At 46.6% G+C, this 17,771-nt stretch overlaps 2 protein-coding genes across 3 annotated transcripts in view; one reads left to right on the top strand and one right to left on the bottom strand.

Moving 5' to 3' along the window:
- Nucleotides 1–3,320: 3,320 nt before the first annotated feature.
- Nucleotides 3,321–17,771, bottom strand: part of GLB1 (galactosidase beta 1) — a 121,526-nt gene continuing 107,075 nt past the window's right edge. The window contains exons 17-19 of one of the 2 annotated variants that reach the window (XR_015255927.1): nt 17,098–17,467; nt 9,701–9,816; nt 3,321–4,254 (exon numbers count right to left, since the gene is read on the bottom strand). The gene's annotated coding sequence lies outside the window, so the exon portion shown is untranslated. The remainder of the gene's footprint in view (nt 4,255–9,700; nt 9,817–17,097; nt 17,468–17,771) is intronic. The other variant, XR_015255928.1, reaches the window with a different exon arrangement.
- On the top strand, nt 3,563–6,000 carry CCR4 (C-C motif chemokine receptor 4). Its single transcript, XM_025913902.2, has one exon. It carries the CDS (start codon nt 3,563–3,565, stop codon nt 4,643–4,645), a length of 1,083 nt encoding a protein of 360 aa, XP_025769687.1. The 3' UTR covers nt 4,646–6,000.

Raw genomic sequence — 17,771 nt, 5'->3', positions numbered from 1 at the left:
TCCTTAGGAAAAATGACATTGTGGCTTTTTTTTAATTAAAAATTTTTTTTAATGTTTATTGATTTTTGAGAGAGAGAGAGAGAGAGAGAGAGACAGAGCACAAGTGGGGGAAAGGCAGAGAGAGAGGGAGATACAGAATCTGAAAGCAGGCTCCAGGCTCTGTCAGCACAGAGCCAGACATGGGGCTCGAACTTGGAAACGGTGAGATCATGACCTGAACCAAAGTCGGATGCTTAACCGACTGAGCCACCCAGAGCATGAGTGGGGGAGGGGTAGAGAGAGAGAGAGGGAGACACAGAATCCAGGCTCCAGATTCTGAGCTGTCAGCACAGAGCCCGACGCGGGGCTCGACCCCACGAATTGTGAGATCATGACCTGAGCCGAGGTCCGTCACTTAATGGACTGAGCCACCCAGGGGCCCTGACATTGTGGCTCTTTTAAGCCAGACCTAAGGGTTAAGCAACTGTAGACATACAGAGGGAAAGCACTGGAAGCTGGCAGAAGTTGAGGATATGATACTCAAAAGACTTAGGACTGATGTCAGCCCCTCAGCTGTGACTGCTACACAAACCCAGAGGCACTCTGCCGAGATCACTGTCTGTGGAAGCTCCTCGATTTCTAGGTGGAGGGGCCTGGGGAGGGGTCCTCCTTCTGCAAAGGGGGCTTGAAGCTATGTTGGCCCTCACTCTACACAAGTTATTGAGCGGGGTTGACTAAAGCCCTCTGAGACACACGCATCTGGATACATGTTTCTCTGATGACCCTTCTTGCATGGATCTGGCCTCCCCCCACCCCGACCCCCTCAGATCCCACCTGTTTGAGGATCGGCACATCACGGCCGCTTTGCCATCGCATACCCACCACGGGCAAATAACAAACAGCTCACCGATCCAGAACATAAAGATCATTTCTACGCAAGGAAATTCTTTACATTAAAAATCCAACGACTACACTTTTAAAAACGTAACAATGTTTCTCTTTTAAAAGAAAACTGACTTCATTTTCCTCTTTGATCTAGCAGACAGCAAACCTTCTTAGCTTTCAGTTTGGGGAAGTGACTACGAGTCACTCACTTTCTGCTCACTTCTATCAGAAAAAAAAAAAAACCCACTTGAACTCAGCGTAGATGGGTGAGGGACAGAGCTGACACTCACAGGAAGCCACGCGCCTTCAAAGGCATCCTTCTTAGCGCTCAGCTTCTCGCACAAGCCTGGCACTGACTCACGGACCTTGCCCAGAACCACTGTCGGACAAGCAAGGTAAGTGGGGACGGGGCCGTTCCTGGGGCCTCAGGCCACGCACTGCTTTCTAGAAGGCTGTGTGGACTTTGGAAGTGCTGAGAGCGGGCCAGCCGCTCACCCAGTGCCTCCAACTCAGGCTTCCCGGGTATCCTGGGGCTCGCTGCTGGCTCTCAGCTCAGAGCTCACATCCCATCTACTTCCACCCCCCAAGCCCTTGCCTGATGGGCACTTACATATGCGGGGCTCTCTCCCTGCACACCTCTGGCCCGAATCCACACGCTCAGAAGACACAGATAATTTTTATCACACAGTTTTTTCTGCTGCTTGCTTCTATCAGGACTCCCAGGTCAAGAAACACCAACAAATCAAATGAGGCTGACGGAATAATCCCCAACATCTACCAGCTGTGTTTACTTGTCTTGTTCTGGCAATTTCCCAACTCCTCAGCCTCTTCTATTCCTTCCGTTTTCACTGGTAAAATGGCGGAGAGAGACCGGGATTGTCATTTATTGAACTAGGATTGATAGTCATCGTACAACACTTTCTCCAAGATCCTTCAGATGCCTCTGCATCTGTTTGCAGAAGTAAACTCAAATCCCTCTCTTGAGAAACCAAATATGGTTGGAGTGTGTGGGTGTGTGGTGGTAAGGGGTGAAAAAGGTAGGGAGTAGATGTGAGTTACTGAACAATGTGAAAGGGCTGTGATCAGGAATATTGGGGGCCATTAAGGAGGCAAGAGGGGGTGCCTGGCTCGCTCAGTCCGTAGAGCGTGTGACTCTTGATCTCAGGGTTGGGAGTTCCGAGCCCCACATTGGGTGTAGAGATGACTTAAAAAAAAATAAAATCTTTACCAAAAAAAAAAAAAAGGAAGAGGAGTAGCCTTGAGTCAGAAAGCCCGTCATCCCTAAATTGCTCTGATCCGCATGTGAGCACGCATGTAACTTTAAGAAGGTCTCAACCTCTTCACCTGCCAATTTGCATAGGAAAGGAGGGTGTTTGGGGAAGCAGAGAGATTTCATTTCTGGCCATGATGTGCCTTCTCGAGATCTGTCAGGCTGATTCCCACCAGGGAATCAGTGCTAGGATTCAGTGCGCGGGACTGATTTTTTGCGTGCAGCGTTGACGAAAAGACCGGCTCGCCTTGCCGTCTGAGTACAGCGCAATTACCTGAGTGCTCCCACATTCGCGGGGCCTTCTACACGCATCTGCTGCGTTAGCGTCCGACTGGCCCGGGAGGCCAGGCGCGTTCCCATCGAAGATGGTGTTCTAGGATGGCGTGGGACTTGGGAGCGCGTACCAGAGCCGACTTGCACCGACTCCCAGGGGCTGGTAAAGGCTGTTAGAGATTCGGGAATTTCGCGAGGCCGTTGGTGGCTGGGGTTTCGCCCTGGGGCAAGTGTTTGCACGAGAGACTCCAGCAAGCACCAGAAGTCAGAGCCCCCTCCTGACCTCCCCGGACATGGTGTGCCGGCACGTCACTGGGATCTGGGGACCAAAGAAGGAGCTCTGCATGCAACTGTGTGGCCTTCAGAAGTCGCTTAACCTCTCTGAAGCTTTCGTGAGGCACCTGCACCGTGGCTCAGTACACTTGCTTGGCTTAGAGCACCCGACTTTGTTGGGAGTGCGGTGGGGGGGGGGGGCAGGCAGGAGCAGGGGAGTGGGATTAAATGCACAATACCAGGGAGCACGCTTCGAAATGTATGTCAAGCTTGCAGGAGGAATTGGAATTTTTATGTAAAATCCGAGCCACCCTTCTAGCCCAATGATTACCTAAGCAATTACTGAATTTTTGGAGTTCTAATGTGAAGGGGAAACATGCACAGATTTTCAATCTTTCTGTTTTGTTTTTGTTTTGCTTTTAAGTCACTAAGACGGCTATGGGTGTGGGGCTGTTGGGAATCTCAACGGTCCTGCAGGTGATTCAGTAACCCCAGACTATCGTTTCGAAATGCATCCTTGAAAACGCCTCCTTGAGAAGGAGGTTTTACTGTCCCCATGTACAAGCGTGGGGATTCAAGCCCGCCACCCCCACCCCCCCCCCAGAGCAGGAGGGGAGTGACAGAGCTAGGACTTGGAATCTGCTAACTCCAAACAGCAGGATTGTTTTATTTGGCTGCACTGCCCTGTGAGGAACAGAGCCCTTCAACTTGGGAAGGCTGGGAAGGGGGTGTCATGAGCCGGGGCACAATACTCAGCACTATGCTCCGTAGTCAGCACCTTTTCGACTTGCTTTTGTTCCTACAGAGATCGCGTCTGCTCTTCCCTCATTAGCTTCTTCTGGTTGGGCTCAGACCTGCGTCGAGGAGCCTGGAGATTTGAAAATGAACCCCACGGACACAGCAGACACCACCATGGATGAAAGCATCTATCACAATTACTATCTCTATGAAAACATCCCCAAGCCTTGCACCAAAGAAGGCGTCAAGGCGTTCGGGGGGCTCTTCCTGCCCCCTCTCTACTCCTTGGTCTTTCTGTTCGGTCTCCTGGGCAATTCTGTGGTAGTTTTGGTCTTGTTCAAGTACAAGAGGCTCAAGTCCATGACTGACGTGTACCTGCTCAACCTCGCCATCTCAGACCTGCTCTTCGTGTTCTCCCTCCCTTTCTGGGGCTACTATGCTGCAGACCAGTGGGTTTTTGGACTGGGTCTCTGCAAGATCATTTCCTGGATGTACTTGGTGGGCTTTTACAGTGGCATCTTCTTCGTCATGCTCATGAGCATCGACAGATACCTGGCGATAGTGCACGCGGTGTTTTCCTTGAGAGCGAGGACCTTGACTTACGGGGTCATCACCAGCTTGGCCACGTGGTCCGTGGCCGTGCTGGCCTCTCTTCCAGGCTTCTTATTCAGCACCTGTTACACGGAGCGCAACCACACCTACTGCAAAACCAAGTACTCTCTCAACTCCACGAGGTGGAAGGTGCTGAGCTCCCTGGAGATCAACATTCTGGGGTTGGTGATCCCCTTGGGCACCATGCTGTTCTGCTACTCCATGATCATCAGGACCCTGCAGCACTGCAAAAACGAGAAGAAAAGCAAGGCGGTGAGGATGGTCTTTGCCGTGGTGGCCCTCTTCCTGGGTTTCTGGGCGCCTTACAACGTGGTGCTCTTCCTGGAGACCCTGGTGGAGCTGGAGGTCCTTCAGGATTGCACCTTTGAGAGGCACCTGGACTATGCCATTCAGGCCACGGAGACCCTGGCTTTCGTTCACTGCTGCCTCAACCCGGTCATCTACTTCTTCCTCGGGGAGAAATTCCGCAAGTACCTCGTACAGCTCTTCAAATCCTGCCGGGGCCCCTTCGTGCCCTGTCAATACTGCAGGGTCCTCCAGCTCTACTTCCCCGACACTCCCAGCTCGTCCTACACGCAGTCCACTGGGGACCACGATCTCCACGATGCTCTGTGAGCAACGAAGAGGCGCAAGTCGGAGCGAAGCCTCCCAAAGGAAGAGCTTACTTAAACCTGTATTATAGTAAGAGTTCCTGAGCCAGTGGCGGGAGGACTTCCATCCACTGCCGAGCGTGGGCCTCTCACCCCACGGTCAACTCCTCCTCTTGCCATCTGCGAGTGTGGGGGGCGAGAGCACACCGGGCCCCCGCATCCCCCCCCCCCAGGCTTGCCTGCAGGGCTGAGTAAGCAGAAGGAGGATTCTGACCCGCATCTCAACGAGGTTACACAGAACACTGTGCGGGAAGGACCATTCGTTCCCCTCTAACCTGCACTGATGGAGCTCTCTAGGGGGACCCACGCAGAACTGAATGGTGGAGTCTATCGCTCCTTCTTGCTATGAAAAATGGGCCCTTTAATTACTTTCTAGCTTTTGTGGAACGATATAGAAAACTTTGACACGCTGTCCTAGGGTTTTTCTAATAATATAGCTGAAGGATGGTGGATCCCATGGAGCCGGGTGTGTGCAGAAACAGATAGTGAAGTAATGAACCTCTGTCTTGATTCTTTTACCTTAAAGGATTATTTGTTAATGGAAGCCAAACTTTCGATGCTGATTCCAAGTGTGAGGATGTGGTGCAAAGGCATTAGCAAGGTCTGATGTCCAAACGTGAAATACAAGGCATTAAAAAATCCAAACATAGTTGTGGAAATTCAAACATACTTTCATACGCTTATGGGCACGTTTTGTGTTCGTGGTAACAGATGATATCCGCATTTCACGTAATACATAGGTGCAGATACAGGCATTTGGGGGCTTTTAACTTGTTTACAAACAGAGCCTTCAAAACTAAAAATAACAAGGCTAATAAAGTATGACAGTGAAGTGCCTGCAGTCAAGGGAGGCAAGAATAAGCAACTAAAAGCTGTTACTGATGTGGCATAAAGAGGAGTGTCAAGCATCTACAAAGTTGTGAAAAACGGCATCCTCTCTTTTAAAATACCGGCCTCCTTCTTAACTTTTGGACGACTCAAAATTTGAGTCATTTCTCACAAGTCATTTTAATCATGTAGTTAATCGTTCGACACCGTTAAGTTAAATCTCTGTTCTTACAGACTTAGTTAATCAGAATTAAGACTTTAATCAAGTTGGGAGAGACCTACAGTCCCTCGCAAAACAAAAACCTGTCTTGCAAACTATTCACCGAGTCACCGGTTGCAAATGCTTCTGTAAGTTCACACCTTGTTACATGCTCTACCTGTATAAAGGGTGCATTTCCAAAAAGTGTGTTTTTAAAACAGGGATTTTAAAGGGGGAAGTCGATGTTGCCTTTATAGACAAAGATAAAATAAAGTTGTACATAGTCGGCCAGAGCCTTTTCTCCGGAGCCGGTTTGTGTTGGGTTTCCCGATGGGGGTGGGGACCCATGCTGCCGTGGGTGTGGAGGACCGGCCCGGCGGGGGGAGCCACAGGGCTCCCTGTGGAGCCATTACATGTGCACACGCGGGGTGAGGAAGGTGGCACTGGGATGCGGGGGTGGACAGCAGCGAGAGGCGGCCCACGTCCTGGGCAGCGTCCCCAGGAGACCTCCCTCCGCCTGGTGACAGCGGCCTGCAAATCTGGCCCTGCGTTCCCCTGTGAGCCTGAACACATTCCTTTCCTCTCGGCCTCAGTTTCCTTTCCTCTGTGAAGCGAATTCATTCCAGAAAGAAAGAGGAGGAGTATTTCCTGGTACAGCTTGTGACGGTATTCGTTTCATCACAGGGAGACGGAAATTGTAGGGCACCGAAGGACGGACCGGTCACAGGGGTTTCGCTGCCCCTCGACTCCTCCACGCACACGGGGGCAGACAGGGTGGGGTGCAGTCGACCCCCCGCTGCCATCCCTCCTCCTGAGCTCGGGGTCACCCGTGGGCCCGGGTCCGTCAGGCCTTCCTTCCCTGGGCCCAAGGCTGGGGAGTATCCCCCCGGGCTGGGGGATTTGGAACCTCTGGTGACGCTCGGACTCACACGTGCCCCTCTCGGAACACCGCAAAGGAAGTTTCTTCCCATTCCGGGGACAGAAACACGAAAAACAAGCCGGCACGATTGCTGCACAAAGGCAGGAACACAGAGGTGAGTCCAGCTACGCGTTCTCCCCACCGGAGCTGGCAACACGCCCAGCTTCCGGGGAGCGGACTCGGTGCCGTTTGCGCGGGGACAATAGAAACAGGGTGACGTTTTGGGACGTCACACCACAGACGTGGTGGCAGCACAGCCCCGGGGCCGTACTGACGGCCGCTGAACCGCGTGCTTTTGAAAGATTAGCTTTATACTGTGTGAATTTTACCCCAACAGCAAGAACAACAGGCAACCGCCCTGTCACGTGTGACCCAGAGCAGGCACTCGGATCCTACTGAACAAATACATTTCACCTGCTTCCAGTAAGAAGGGAAAACACAGGGCGTTGGCAAAGGCTCTTCACGCCGTTGGGGAGGTTCTCCTCGAGAAACCCTCATAACGATTTGGACCATCTGACGCCATTAATTCCGACGCGGCGGATGTCCGTTTTGCGCCAGGCAGGATGCTAGGTTATGGCGAGGGGACTAGGATAAAGGAGGAAGTCCTGCGCTCGTGGGGTTTCTAATCTGAAAAAGGGACAGACGTCAGAGCAACCGTAACGCAGGCCGGACACACACAACAGAACGTCTTGGGACCTTAGGGGAAGGAGCGACGGATTCAGTTTCAAAGTTCACAACACCACGAGCCGTTGAAGCGGGCCTGTGGAAGGAGCATGATTTCGACAAACAGAAGGGAGGAAGGAAGGGCGCCTGGGTGGCTTCGTCAGTTAAGCGTCCGACTGCGGCTCAGGTCACGATCTCACAGTCTGTGAGTTCGAGCCCCGCGTCGGGCTCCGTGCTGACGGCTCGGAGCCTGGAGCCCGCTTCGGTCTCTGTGTCTCCCTCTCTCTCAGCCCCTCCCCCACGCATGCTCTGAACCTCTCTCTTGAAAATAAACACTAAAAAATTAAAAAAAAAAAAAAGACGTGAGGAAGGACATTCTAGGCCGATGAAAGGTAGGTGGGGTTACGGGCACTCCGTGATCAGGGAGTGCTGAGAGGTTTGTGGAGTTTTTGTAGAGACCACGTAGGGGGGTGTGGGGGACAGCAGCAGAGAAGGGAAGAGGATACCGAAGGGAAAGTAGGGCCCCGAGGGGCAGCAGTCTTGAGCTGCCTCCCGCTGGGCTTGAGGGGCCTAGCGGGTGCCGTGGTGTGCCCCGTCCACACAGCCCCGTCCGGGACTGACGCACTCGCCACACCAGCTGCCAGGAGCATTGACAGCCGGCAGCTCTGAGCCAGTCGCCTCTCAGGACCGTCCTCCCTGGAGCAGCTCCTCCCCGCCTCCTACTGGGTGACGCGCAGAAGCAAATGCTCGCTCTCCTGCTTTAACGTGGGAGGACTCTGAGCGGCCTCTCCCATTCCAGAGCCCCCCGCAAGGCCGGCCGGGGCCTCTGATGCAACCACGTTGCAGTTCAGTGTGTCCTGCTGTCCAGTCTTGCTTCCTTCATGCCCTCATAGGACGACTCCCCACGAAAGCCCCTGTATGCGAATCTGAGTCTGTTTTCAGGAACCCGTGTCTCAGAGCGGGACTCTGGCAGCAAATGGGGGCAAATGGGCCCCTAATACGAATGAAAATTGCCCCCGGGTGTGGGGAAATGAGAAGGCCTAATCTTTGCCTCAGGGACGTCCTTCGTTCATCAGCCTCTGGCCGCAGGCCCCGCCTGACTCTTGGTCCCTACGCTTCCGTTTGTCAGTTGCACCTTTGCTCCCGTTTTTCGTCTGCTGCCTCAGTCCCCGAGGCGTCTCCCCGTACACTACTCTCTGTCAAGGTCACGGACCATCTTTATCCTTGGCTGTGCTACGGCCACCTGACATCCTCTCTTCTGTACCGGTCAGTGACTTCCTGGGCTCAGGTGAAGCAGACACAAGCCCCACCCATTTTTGTGTTCACAACACTTTACTCCTTAAACGTTTATAACGGCTCCAAATTCCCCTGGCAGAAAAGCCGAAATCCACCAGGTGCTTTCATATATCGAAACTCAATTCAGCGTCTTCGCAAAGTAGATAAGGTTGGGTTTTATTACCCCAAGAAACTGAGGTTAAGGGAACACACTATTCTAATCGTGAATCAGACTAACTCCAGCAACAGTAACCCCCACCTAACTGCCTAGCACGATGCCTCGCACAAAGCAGTCGTTCCATTATTTTCTAATGAATGAGTGAATTTCCTTATCTCTTAATTAAGCTCTCTATATTGGCAATTCAAGTTTCTATTTCACTACACAAAGTTCGGCTGTCCTCTCTCCAAAATCCCCCCTATGTTTCTAATAAAACTGCGTGTGACAGAGTTCAAAGACTGACTGAATTGTCTCCTGGTTCCAGAAATCAGTGGGTGTTCTTTGGGCCAAAAATTACTTCGTTAAGACTTTTGCTATGAGCGTGGTTGCAGAAGTCTGCATTCTCGTCGTCTCTAGGAAGCCATAAAACAACAGCAAGAAGAATGAATTCAAAAGCAAACTCCATTTTCAACCAAACTTAGAGAGAGACAGACTTTTCAGGTTTCACACTGAGGGCTACTAAACGTGGCCACCGTCGGGCAAGAATTACGTGGGAGCAAGTAAAGAGGAGGGCAGTCAGAGGGGCAGCGGGACAGACCTCAGATGGCCTGCAGACATGCGAGTCCCGAGGGCGGGACACGGTGTGAGTAAGAGCTGTGGATATGGACAGGACTTGAGGCAGAAACCCTCCTGGTGCCAGTTTGGTTCCGAGAAGCAGAGGAAGCAGAACTGCCAAATTTCCAAAGGTCAGGGGCGGAAACAAGAAGGGAGTCACTGGGTTGTGAAAACAGCCAGCCTGCAAAATACCACGCCCTCCCCGCCACCTCCCCCCCGCCCCATGCACACACACATACACACAAAACATGCTTAACGATTCCAAGGTAGACACTGAGAAAAATAATATTGACTATAATCAGGATAGGAAGACTATACAAGTGTAGGAATATAATATTCTATTACCATCATCAAATATATCTACCTCCGCTCAAAATGCGTACTGGGGCAGTCCAGAGGTATTCCAGCTGAAAACCAAAGAAGAGAAGGAAGCCGGCTGTCCCTTCTACGAAACATCGCACTGGATGCACTAGCTCCATGCTATAAGAGAAAGAAATTAGTGGTCTAAAAATTGGAAAAGAGGAAAATTCTCCAAAATACCTGACCAGTACCCTTCAAAGCTGAGCATCATCAAAAACAAGGAAAGTCTAAGAAATTGTCACAGCCAAGAGGAGCCTAAAGAGGTAAGACAACTAGATGTAACTAGTTCTGGAATGGAAAAGAACATCAGCTAAAAACTAAGGAAATCTGAATAAAGTATAAGCATTAGTTAATAATAATTTATCGATATTGGTTCATTAAACATAATATACCATGCTACTGTAAGATATTAATAATAAGGGAAATTGCAAGTAGGGTATATGGGATCCCTCTGTACTTTCTACACGATTTTTTATAAACCTAGTAATGTTGTGAAATATAAAGTTTATTTTTTAAATTGGAAAGGAAAAGACAAAGTATCTCTAGTTGTAATGATAGTATTGAATAACTGGAAAACTTAAGGGAATCACCAGAAAAAATATTGTGAGTCACAAGATAATTGAGTTAATAGGTGAAAGCACTAATACATAAAACTCAATTACACTTATGTTTGCAAATAACCATTAGTTAGAAGATGTGAGGGAAAAACAGACCCGCATTTTGAAAGAGCATGGAAAACTCCTAATTAAGATACATATTATATATCTGAAATAGATAGGATTTAGTGATTCATCACTTACATATAACATCCAGTGCTCATCCCAACAAGCGCCCCCCTTAATGCCTATGACCCATTTAGCCCACTCAAAATTACTCCAGCAACCCTCAGTTTGTTCTCTGTATTTAAGAGTCTTTTATGGTTTGCCTCCCTCTCTGTTTATATTTTCCCCTCCCTTCCTCTATGTTTATCTGGAAAAACCCCACTTAAAAAAATGTTTATTTATTTTGAGATCGAGCACAAGAGGGGGAGAAGGGCAGAGAGAGGGAGGAGAGAGAGAATCCCAAGCAAGCTCCCGCTTGGGGCTCTATCCCTCTCTCTCAAAAAAAAAAAGGGGGGGGGGGAATTTAGCCTATATTAAAGATGGCTTTTTAAATCAAATGAGGCATACATTAAATTTCTTTTTTTTTTTAAATTTTTTTTCAACATTTATTTATTTTTGGGACAGAGAGAGACAGAGCATGAACGGGAGAGGGGCAGAGAGAGAGGGAGACACAGAATCAGAAATAGGCTCCAGGCTCTGAGCCATCAGCCCAGGGCCTGACGCGGGGCTCGAACTCACGGACCGTGAGATCGTGACCTGAGCTGAAGTCGGACGCTTAACCGACTGAGCCACCCAGGTGCCCCTTAAATTTCTTATTTAAGGAGTCAACCAAATGGACTGCCCTCTGGGGGAGAAAAATTGAGCTTTGATTCTTATGTCACATTATACGTGGTTAAACTTCCAAAAGATTGGAATATAGATTCTAAAAGATAGGAATATAGATTCCTATATTTAGGAGCACTTGGGTGGCTCAGTTGGTTGAGGTTGATTTTGGCTTAGGTCATGATCTTCTGGTTCGTGGTATACAAGTCCCACGTTGGGCTCTAGGCTGAGAGTGCAAAGCCTGCTTGGTCTGCTCTCTTCTTCTCTCTCTGTCTCTCTCTCTTTCTGTCTCTCAAAAATAAACATTTTTAAAAATGGGCAAAAGTTTTAAAAAAAAGGTAAAGTATTTAAATGTAAAAATTGGAACCACAGAAGTTCTAATAGGAAACACAGGAGAATTTCTTCATAATTTGACATTGGCAATGCCTTTCTGAAAATTCAGAAGACCTAAACAGATTAATAAATTCAGCTGTGTGAATATAAAAATGTGCACGACACAAACGTCACCAAAAGAAAAATCAGAAGACAGACAACAAATAGGCGAAAATATTTACATGCAGTTGAACTCATTCTCTAATAACTAAAGTAGCACATGGATTCTCAATACTTTTCTATATGGTGGAAATATTTAATAATGGCAAGTTAATTAATTAATGGATATTCATACTATGGAGTGTGATGCTATTAAAGAGAACACTGTTGGTGTCCTGGAAGTGAAGGGGCCATGTTGGTGGGTGACCCCGGGAAAGGTACCAGGCGAGAGGCGGATCGGGAGGAGTGGTAGTGCGTGCAGTCCGCAGGTGAGGGATGGCGGGCTCTGGTGAGCACAAAGGCAAGGAGGATGACAGCGGCGTGGGCACGGCCGTTGGTCTCGTGCTCCCCAATGCCCGGCTGGTGCTGGGGGTGGCGGAGCAGCCATGCTGGGCATCGCCACACCGGCAGACAAGCAGGTGAGCCCATAGGAGAACTCGGCAAGTCTACTTCTAGGACTCCACCCTGAAGAAATAGGTGGCGATACAAATAAATCTACCCCAAAGTACGATGGGGCGATCAGCACCCCTGCCAGCCCCGCCTGCCTGAGCCATTCAGGGAAGTCCCCATCTTTCAGCACTCACTCCAAACATCAATGGACTCGACGCTCCCTAGACGTAGGGTAACAGAATGGATAAGAAAACAAGATCCATCCACATGCTGTTTACAAGAGACCCACTTTAGACCTAAAGACACCTGCAGATTGAAAGTAAGGGGATGGAGAACCATCTATCATGCTAATGGTCAACAAAAGAAAGCCAGAGTAGCCATACTTATATCAGACAATCTAGACTTCAAAATAAAGACTGTATCAAGAGATGCAGAAGGGCATTATATCATAATCAAGGGGTCTATAGTCCAAGAAGACCTAACAATTGTAAACATTTATGCACCAAATGTGATAGCACCCAAATATATAAATCAATTAATCACAAACATCAAGAAACTCATTGATAGTAATACCAGAATAATAGGAGACTTCAACACCACACTCACAGCAATGAAAGATCATCTAATCAAAAAATCAACAAGGAAACAATGGCTTTGAATGACACACTGGACCAGATGGACTTAACAGATATATTCAGAACATTTCATCCTAAAGCAGCAGAATATACATTCTTCTCCAGTGCACATGGAACATTCTCCAGAATAGACCATATACTGGGACACAAATCAGCCCTAAGTAAGTACAAAAAGATCGAGATCATACTGTGCATATTTTCAGACCACAATGCTATGAAACTCGAAATCAACCACAAGAAAAAATTTGGAAAGGAAACAAATACTTGGAGACTGAAGAGCATCCTACTAAAGAATGAATGGGCTAACCAAGCAGTTAAAGAGGAAATTAAAAAGTAGACGGAAGTCAATGAAAATGATAACACCAAAACCCAAAACCTCTGGGACGCAGCAAAGGTGGCCATAGGAGGAAAGTATATAGCAATCCAGGCCTTCCTAAACAAGGAAGAAAGATCTCAGATACACAACCTAACCTTACTCCTTAAAGAGCTGGAAAAAGAACACCAAATAAAACCCAAAAACAGCAGCAGACAGGAAATAATAAAGATTAGAGCAGAAATAAATGTTATCAAAACCAAAAAAAAAAAAAAAGTAGAACAGATCAATGAAAACAGAAGCTGGTTCTTTGAAAGAATTAACAAAATTGATAAACCACTAGCCAGTTTGATCGAGAAGAAAAAGGAAAGGACCCAAATAAGCAAAATCAAGAATGAAAGAGGAGAGATCACAACCAACACAACAGAAATAAAAACAATAATAAGAGAATATTATGAGCAATTATATGTCAGTAAAATGGGCAATCTGGAAGAAATGGACAGATTCCTAGAAACATATATACTACCAAAACTGAAACAGGAAGAAATAGAAAATTTGAACAGACCCATAACCAGTAAGGAAATCGAATTAGTAATCAAAAATCTCCCAAAAAACAAGAGTCCAGGGCCAGATGGCTTTCCAGGGGAATTCTACCAAACATTTAAGGAAGAGTTAACAGTTATTCTCTTGAAACTGTTCCAAAAAATAGAAATGGAAGGAAAACTTCCAAACTCTTTCTATAAAGCCAGGATTACCTTGATTCCAAAACCAGACAGAGACCCCACTAAAAAGGAGAACTATAGACCAATTGCATCCTGATGAACATGGATGCAAAAATCCTCAACAAGATATTAGCCAACTGGATCCAACAATACATTAAAAAAATTATTCACCACGACCAAGCATCCACAGGGCTGGTTCAATATCTGCAAAAACAATTAACGTGATGCATCACATCAATAAAGAAAGGACAAGAACCATATGATCGTCCCAATAGATGCAGAGAAAGCATTTGACAAAATACAGCAACTTTCTTGATAAAAACCCTCAAGAAAGTAGGGATAGAAGGAGCATACCTCGAGATCATAAAAGCCATATATAAATGACCCAACACTAATATCATCCTCAATGGGGAAAATCTGAGAGCTTTCCCCCTCAGGTCAGGAACAAGACAGGGATGTCCACTCTCACCACTGTTATTCAACACAGTATCGGAAGTCTTAGCCTCTGCAATCAGACAACACAAAGAAATAAAAGGCATCCAAATCGGCCAGGAGGCAGTCGAACTTTCACTCTTCACAGATGACACGATACTGTATATGGAAAACCCAAAAGATTCCACCAAAAAACTGCTAGAACTGATTCATGAATTCAGCAAAGTTGCAGGATATAAAATCAACACACAGAAATTGGTTGCATTCCTATACACCAACAATGAAGTGACAGAAAGAGAAATCAAAGAATCAATCCCATTTACAGTTGCACCAAAAACCATAAAATACCTAGGAATAAATCTAACCAAAGAGGTGACAAATCTATACACTGAAAACTATAGAAATCTTATAAAGAAATTGAAGAAGACACAAAGAAATGGAAAAAGATTCCATGCTCCTGGATAGGAAGAACAAATATTGTTAAAATGTCAATACTACCCAGAGCAATCTACATATTCAATGCAATCCCTATCAAAGTAACACCAGCATTTTTCACAGAGCCAGAACAAATAACCCTAAAATTTGTATGGAACCAGAAAAGACCCCGAATAGCCAAAGCAATCTTGAAAAAGAAAACCAAAGCAGGAGGCATCACAATCCCAGACTTCAAGCTATACTACAAAGCTGTAATCATCAAGACAGTATGGTACTGGCACAAGAACAGACACTCAGATCAATGGAACAGAATAGAGAACCCAGAAATGGACCCACAAACGTATGGCCAACTAATCTTTGACAAAGCAGGAAAGAATATCCAATGGAATAAAGACAGTCTTTTCAGCAAGTGGTTCTGGGAAAACTGGACAGCGACATGCAAAAGAATGAACCTGGACCTCTTTGTTACAACATACACAAAAATAAACTCAAAATGGATGAAAGACCTCAATGTAAGAAAGGAAGCCATCAAAATCCTCAAGGAGAAAGCAGGCAAAAACCTCTTTGATCTTGGCCGCAGCAACTTCTTACTCAACACGTCTCCGGAGGCAAGGGAAACCAAAGCAAAAATGAACTACTGGGACCTCATCAAAACAAAAAGCTTCTGCACAGCGAAGGAAACAATCAGCAGAACTAAAAGGCAACCGACAGAATGGGAGAAGGTATTTGCAAACGACAAGTCAGATAAAGGGTTAGTATCCCAAATCTACAAAGAACTTATCAAACTCAACACCCAAAAAACAAATAATCCAGTGAAGAAATGGGCAAAAGACATGAATAGACACTTCTCCAAAGAAGACATCCAGATGGCCAACTGACACATGAAAAAATGCTCCACATCACTCATCATCAGGGAAATACACATCAAAACCACAATGAGATACCACCTCACACCTGTCAGAATGGCTAACATGAACAACTCAGGAAACAACAGATGCTGGCGAGGATGTGGAGAAAGAGGACCTCTTTTGCATTGTTGGTGGAAATGCAAGCTGGTGCAGCCACTCTGGAAAACAGTATGGAGGTTCCTCAAAAAACTAAAAATAGAACTACCCTACAACCTAGCAATTGCACTACTAGGTATTTATCCAAAGAATACAGGTGTGCTGTTTCGAAGGGACATGTGCACCCCCATGTTTATAGAAGCACTATCCACAACAGCCAAAGTATGGAAAGAGCCCAAATGTCCATCGATGAATGAATGGATAAAGAAGATGTGGTATATATATGCAATGGAGTGTTACTCGGCAACCAAAAAGAATGAAATATCACCATTTGCAACTACGTGGATGGAACTGTAGAGTCTTACGCTAAGTGAAATCAGTCAGTCAGGGAAAGACAAAAATCATATGACTTCACTTATATGAGGACTTTCAGAGACAAAACAGATGAACATAAGGGAAGGGAAACAAAAATAATCTAAAAACAGGGAAGGGGACAAAACAGAAGAGACTCATAAATATGGAGAACAAACTGAGGGTTCCTGGAGGGGTTGTGGGAGGCAGGATGGGCTAAATGGGTCAGGGGCACTAAGGAATCTACCTCTGAAATCATTGTTACCTCTGAAATCTACCTCTGAAATCATATGCTAATTTGGATGTAAATTTTAAAAAATAAAAAAAATAAAGTTAAAAAAAAAGAACGCTTTTCAGCTACATACCTATTATCATGCAGAAATGTCCATGATATATTAATAGCTTTTTATTTTATGTATTTATTTTTTAGACTGAATTACTTTTATTAATATATATATATATATATATACACACACACACACACACATCAAGTTATTGAAATGGGGACTCCCTGTAGATGCAGTTTTTTCCTTAAAGATGGCACCCGCAGGCACAAAGACGCAGAGATGTCTAGAGCTTTCGGCTGTTTATTTGAAAAGATTCTTTTTTTTCCCCCAGGGGGAGCGGGGGGAGGGGGCAGAGGCAGAGAGTATCCCAACCAGGCCCCACACTCAGCTTGGAGCCCCACGCAGGGCTTGATCCCATGACCCTGGGATCATGACCTGAGCCGAGATCAAGAGTCCGACGCTCAACTGACTGAGCCACCCGGGCGCCCAGAAAAGATTGGGTTTCCTCATCTGGCTGAAGATTAACAAATTCTCCATAATCAAACATGTCTTTGATTTAGATGACTAACGAAATTTCTAGTAACCTGGCTGGGATCTCCCCAGGGAAGAGACACACAAATAGGACACATCACAGGAACTATCTGAAATAGGGGATTACTGGTACAATGATCCCGTAAACGCCGTCCGGTAAAATCTGATTCTTGACACAAGGGACACTTAAAGGTGGGAGGCCCAGAGGAGCTTGTACTCTCTTGATAAGTTTCTGTGTTATCAGATGTAGACGTTTCACTCCTATTACTGTTCCCTACTGAATCTTGAGAGCTCTGAAAGCTTGGAATGATGGAGGAAACACCATATTCATCTCAGTATTTCTTACCAGATATGTAACGATGTCTCATGTCTCAGAATTTAATCTGGTTTGCACAGTATCTGCAGCTACCGGAAAACTTCCTCATGACAATTTGAAGGTCTATGGCCCATTCAGGACAAGCAGTCTCTCTCTCTCTCTCTCTCTCTCCCAGTCACACTTCCATGACAGAGGGGACAATGTGTTCCGCTTTCTCTCACTGCAGTCAGGAAACATTTTCTACAGAAAACTTGCTGACCGGCCGGGTCCTTGTGGGTGTTTTGTGCACCTGCTGACCAACGGGGCAGTGGAAATCATCCTCAGTGTAGGACGTGGCCGCTGAGAGCTCCTCAGCCACGGAAGGGGATGGGGGGCCAAGGCAATGGCAGTCCCCGACTCTCTACACAAACTATTAACAGCATGTTTAAAACCTGGAAGGATAAACCTCGAACTTAGCCCCCAAATCGTTAGCCATTAAAAAAAATTCTCCCCAGATTTATCGAGCTATTATTGATGTTAGTCATTTCATAGAAGGAAGAATTACACTTTATACTTTCTAGGCTTCTTTATTTCTTTAAACAAACATGCATCACTTTCATAATCTGCCAGAACGATAGACATATTTCCATTTTAGAAAATAAAAGGAGATCTTTGTGGTTATGGGAAGCTAAGGAACCGCAGAGAGAGATTCTAAAAAAGAGGGC

The sequence above is a fragment of the Puma concolor genome, chromosome C2, assembly GCF_028749965.1.
Source record: "Puma concolor isolate L17-30 chromosome C2, mPumCon1.1.hap2, whole genome shotgun sequence".
Classification (NCBI taxonomy): domain Eukaryota; kingdom Metazoa; phylum Chordata; class Mammalia; order Carnivora; family Felidae; genus Puma; species Puma concolor.
The sequence above is the reverse complement of the archived record's forward strand: the minus strand, read 5'-3'. Positions and strand labels throughout refer to the sequence as shown.

What these genes read in the sequence shown, in the direction of transcription:
- CCR4 (XM_025913902.2), top strand. Translation starts at nt 3,563, where the DNA reads ATGAACCCCACGGACACAGCAGACACCACCATGGATGAAAGCATCTAT.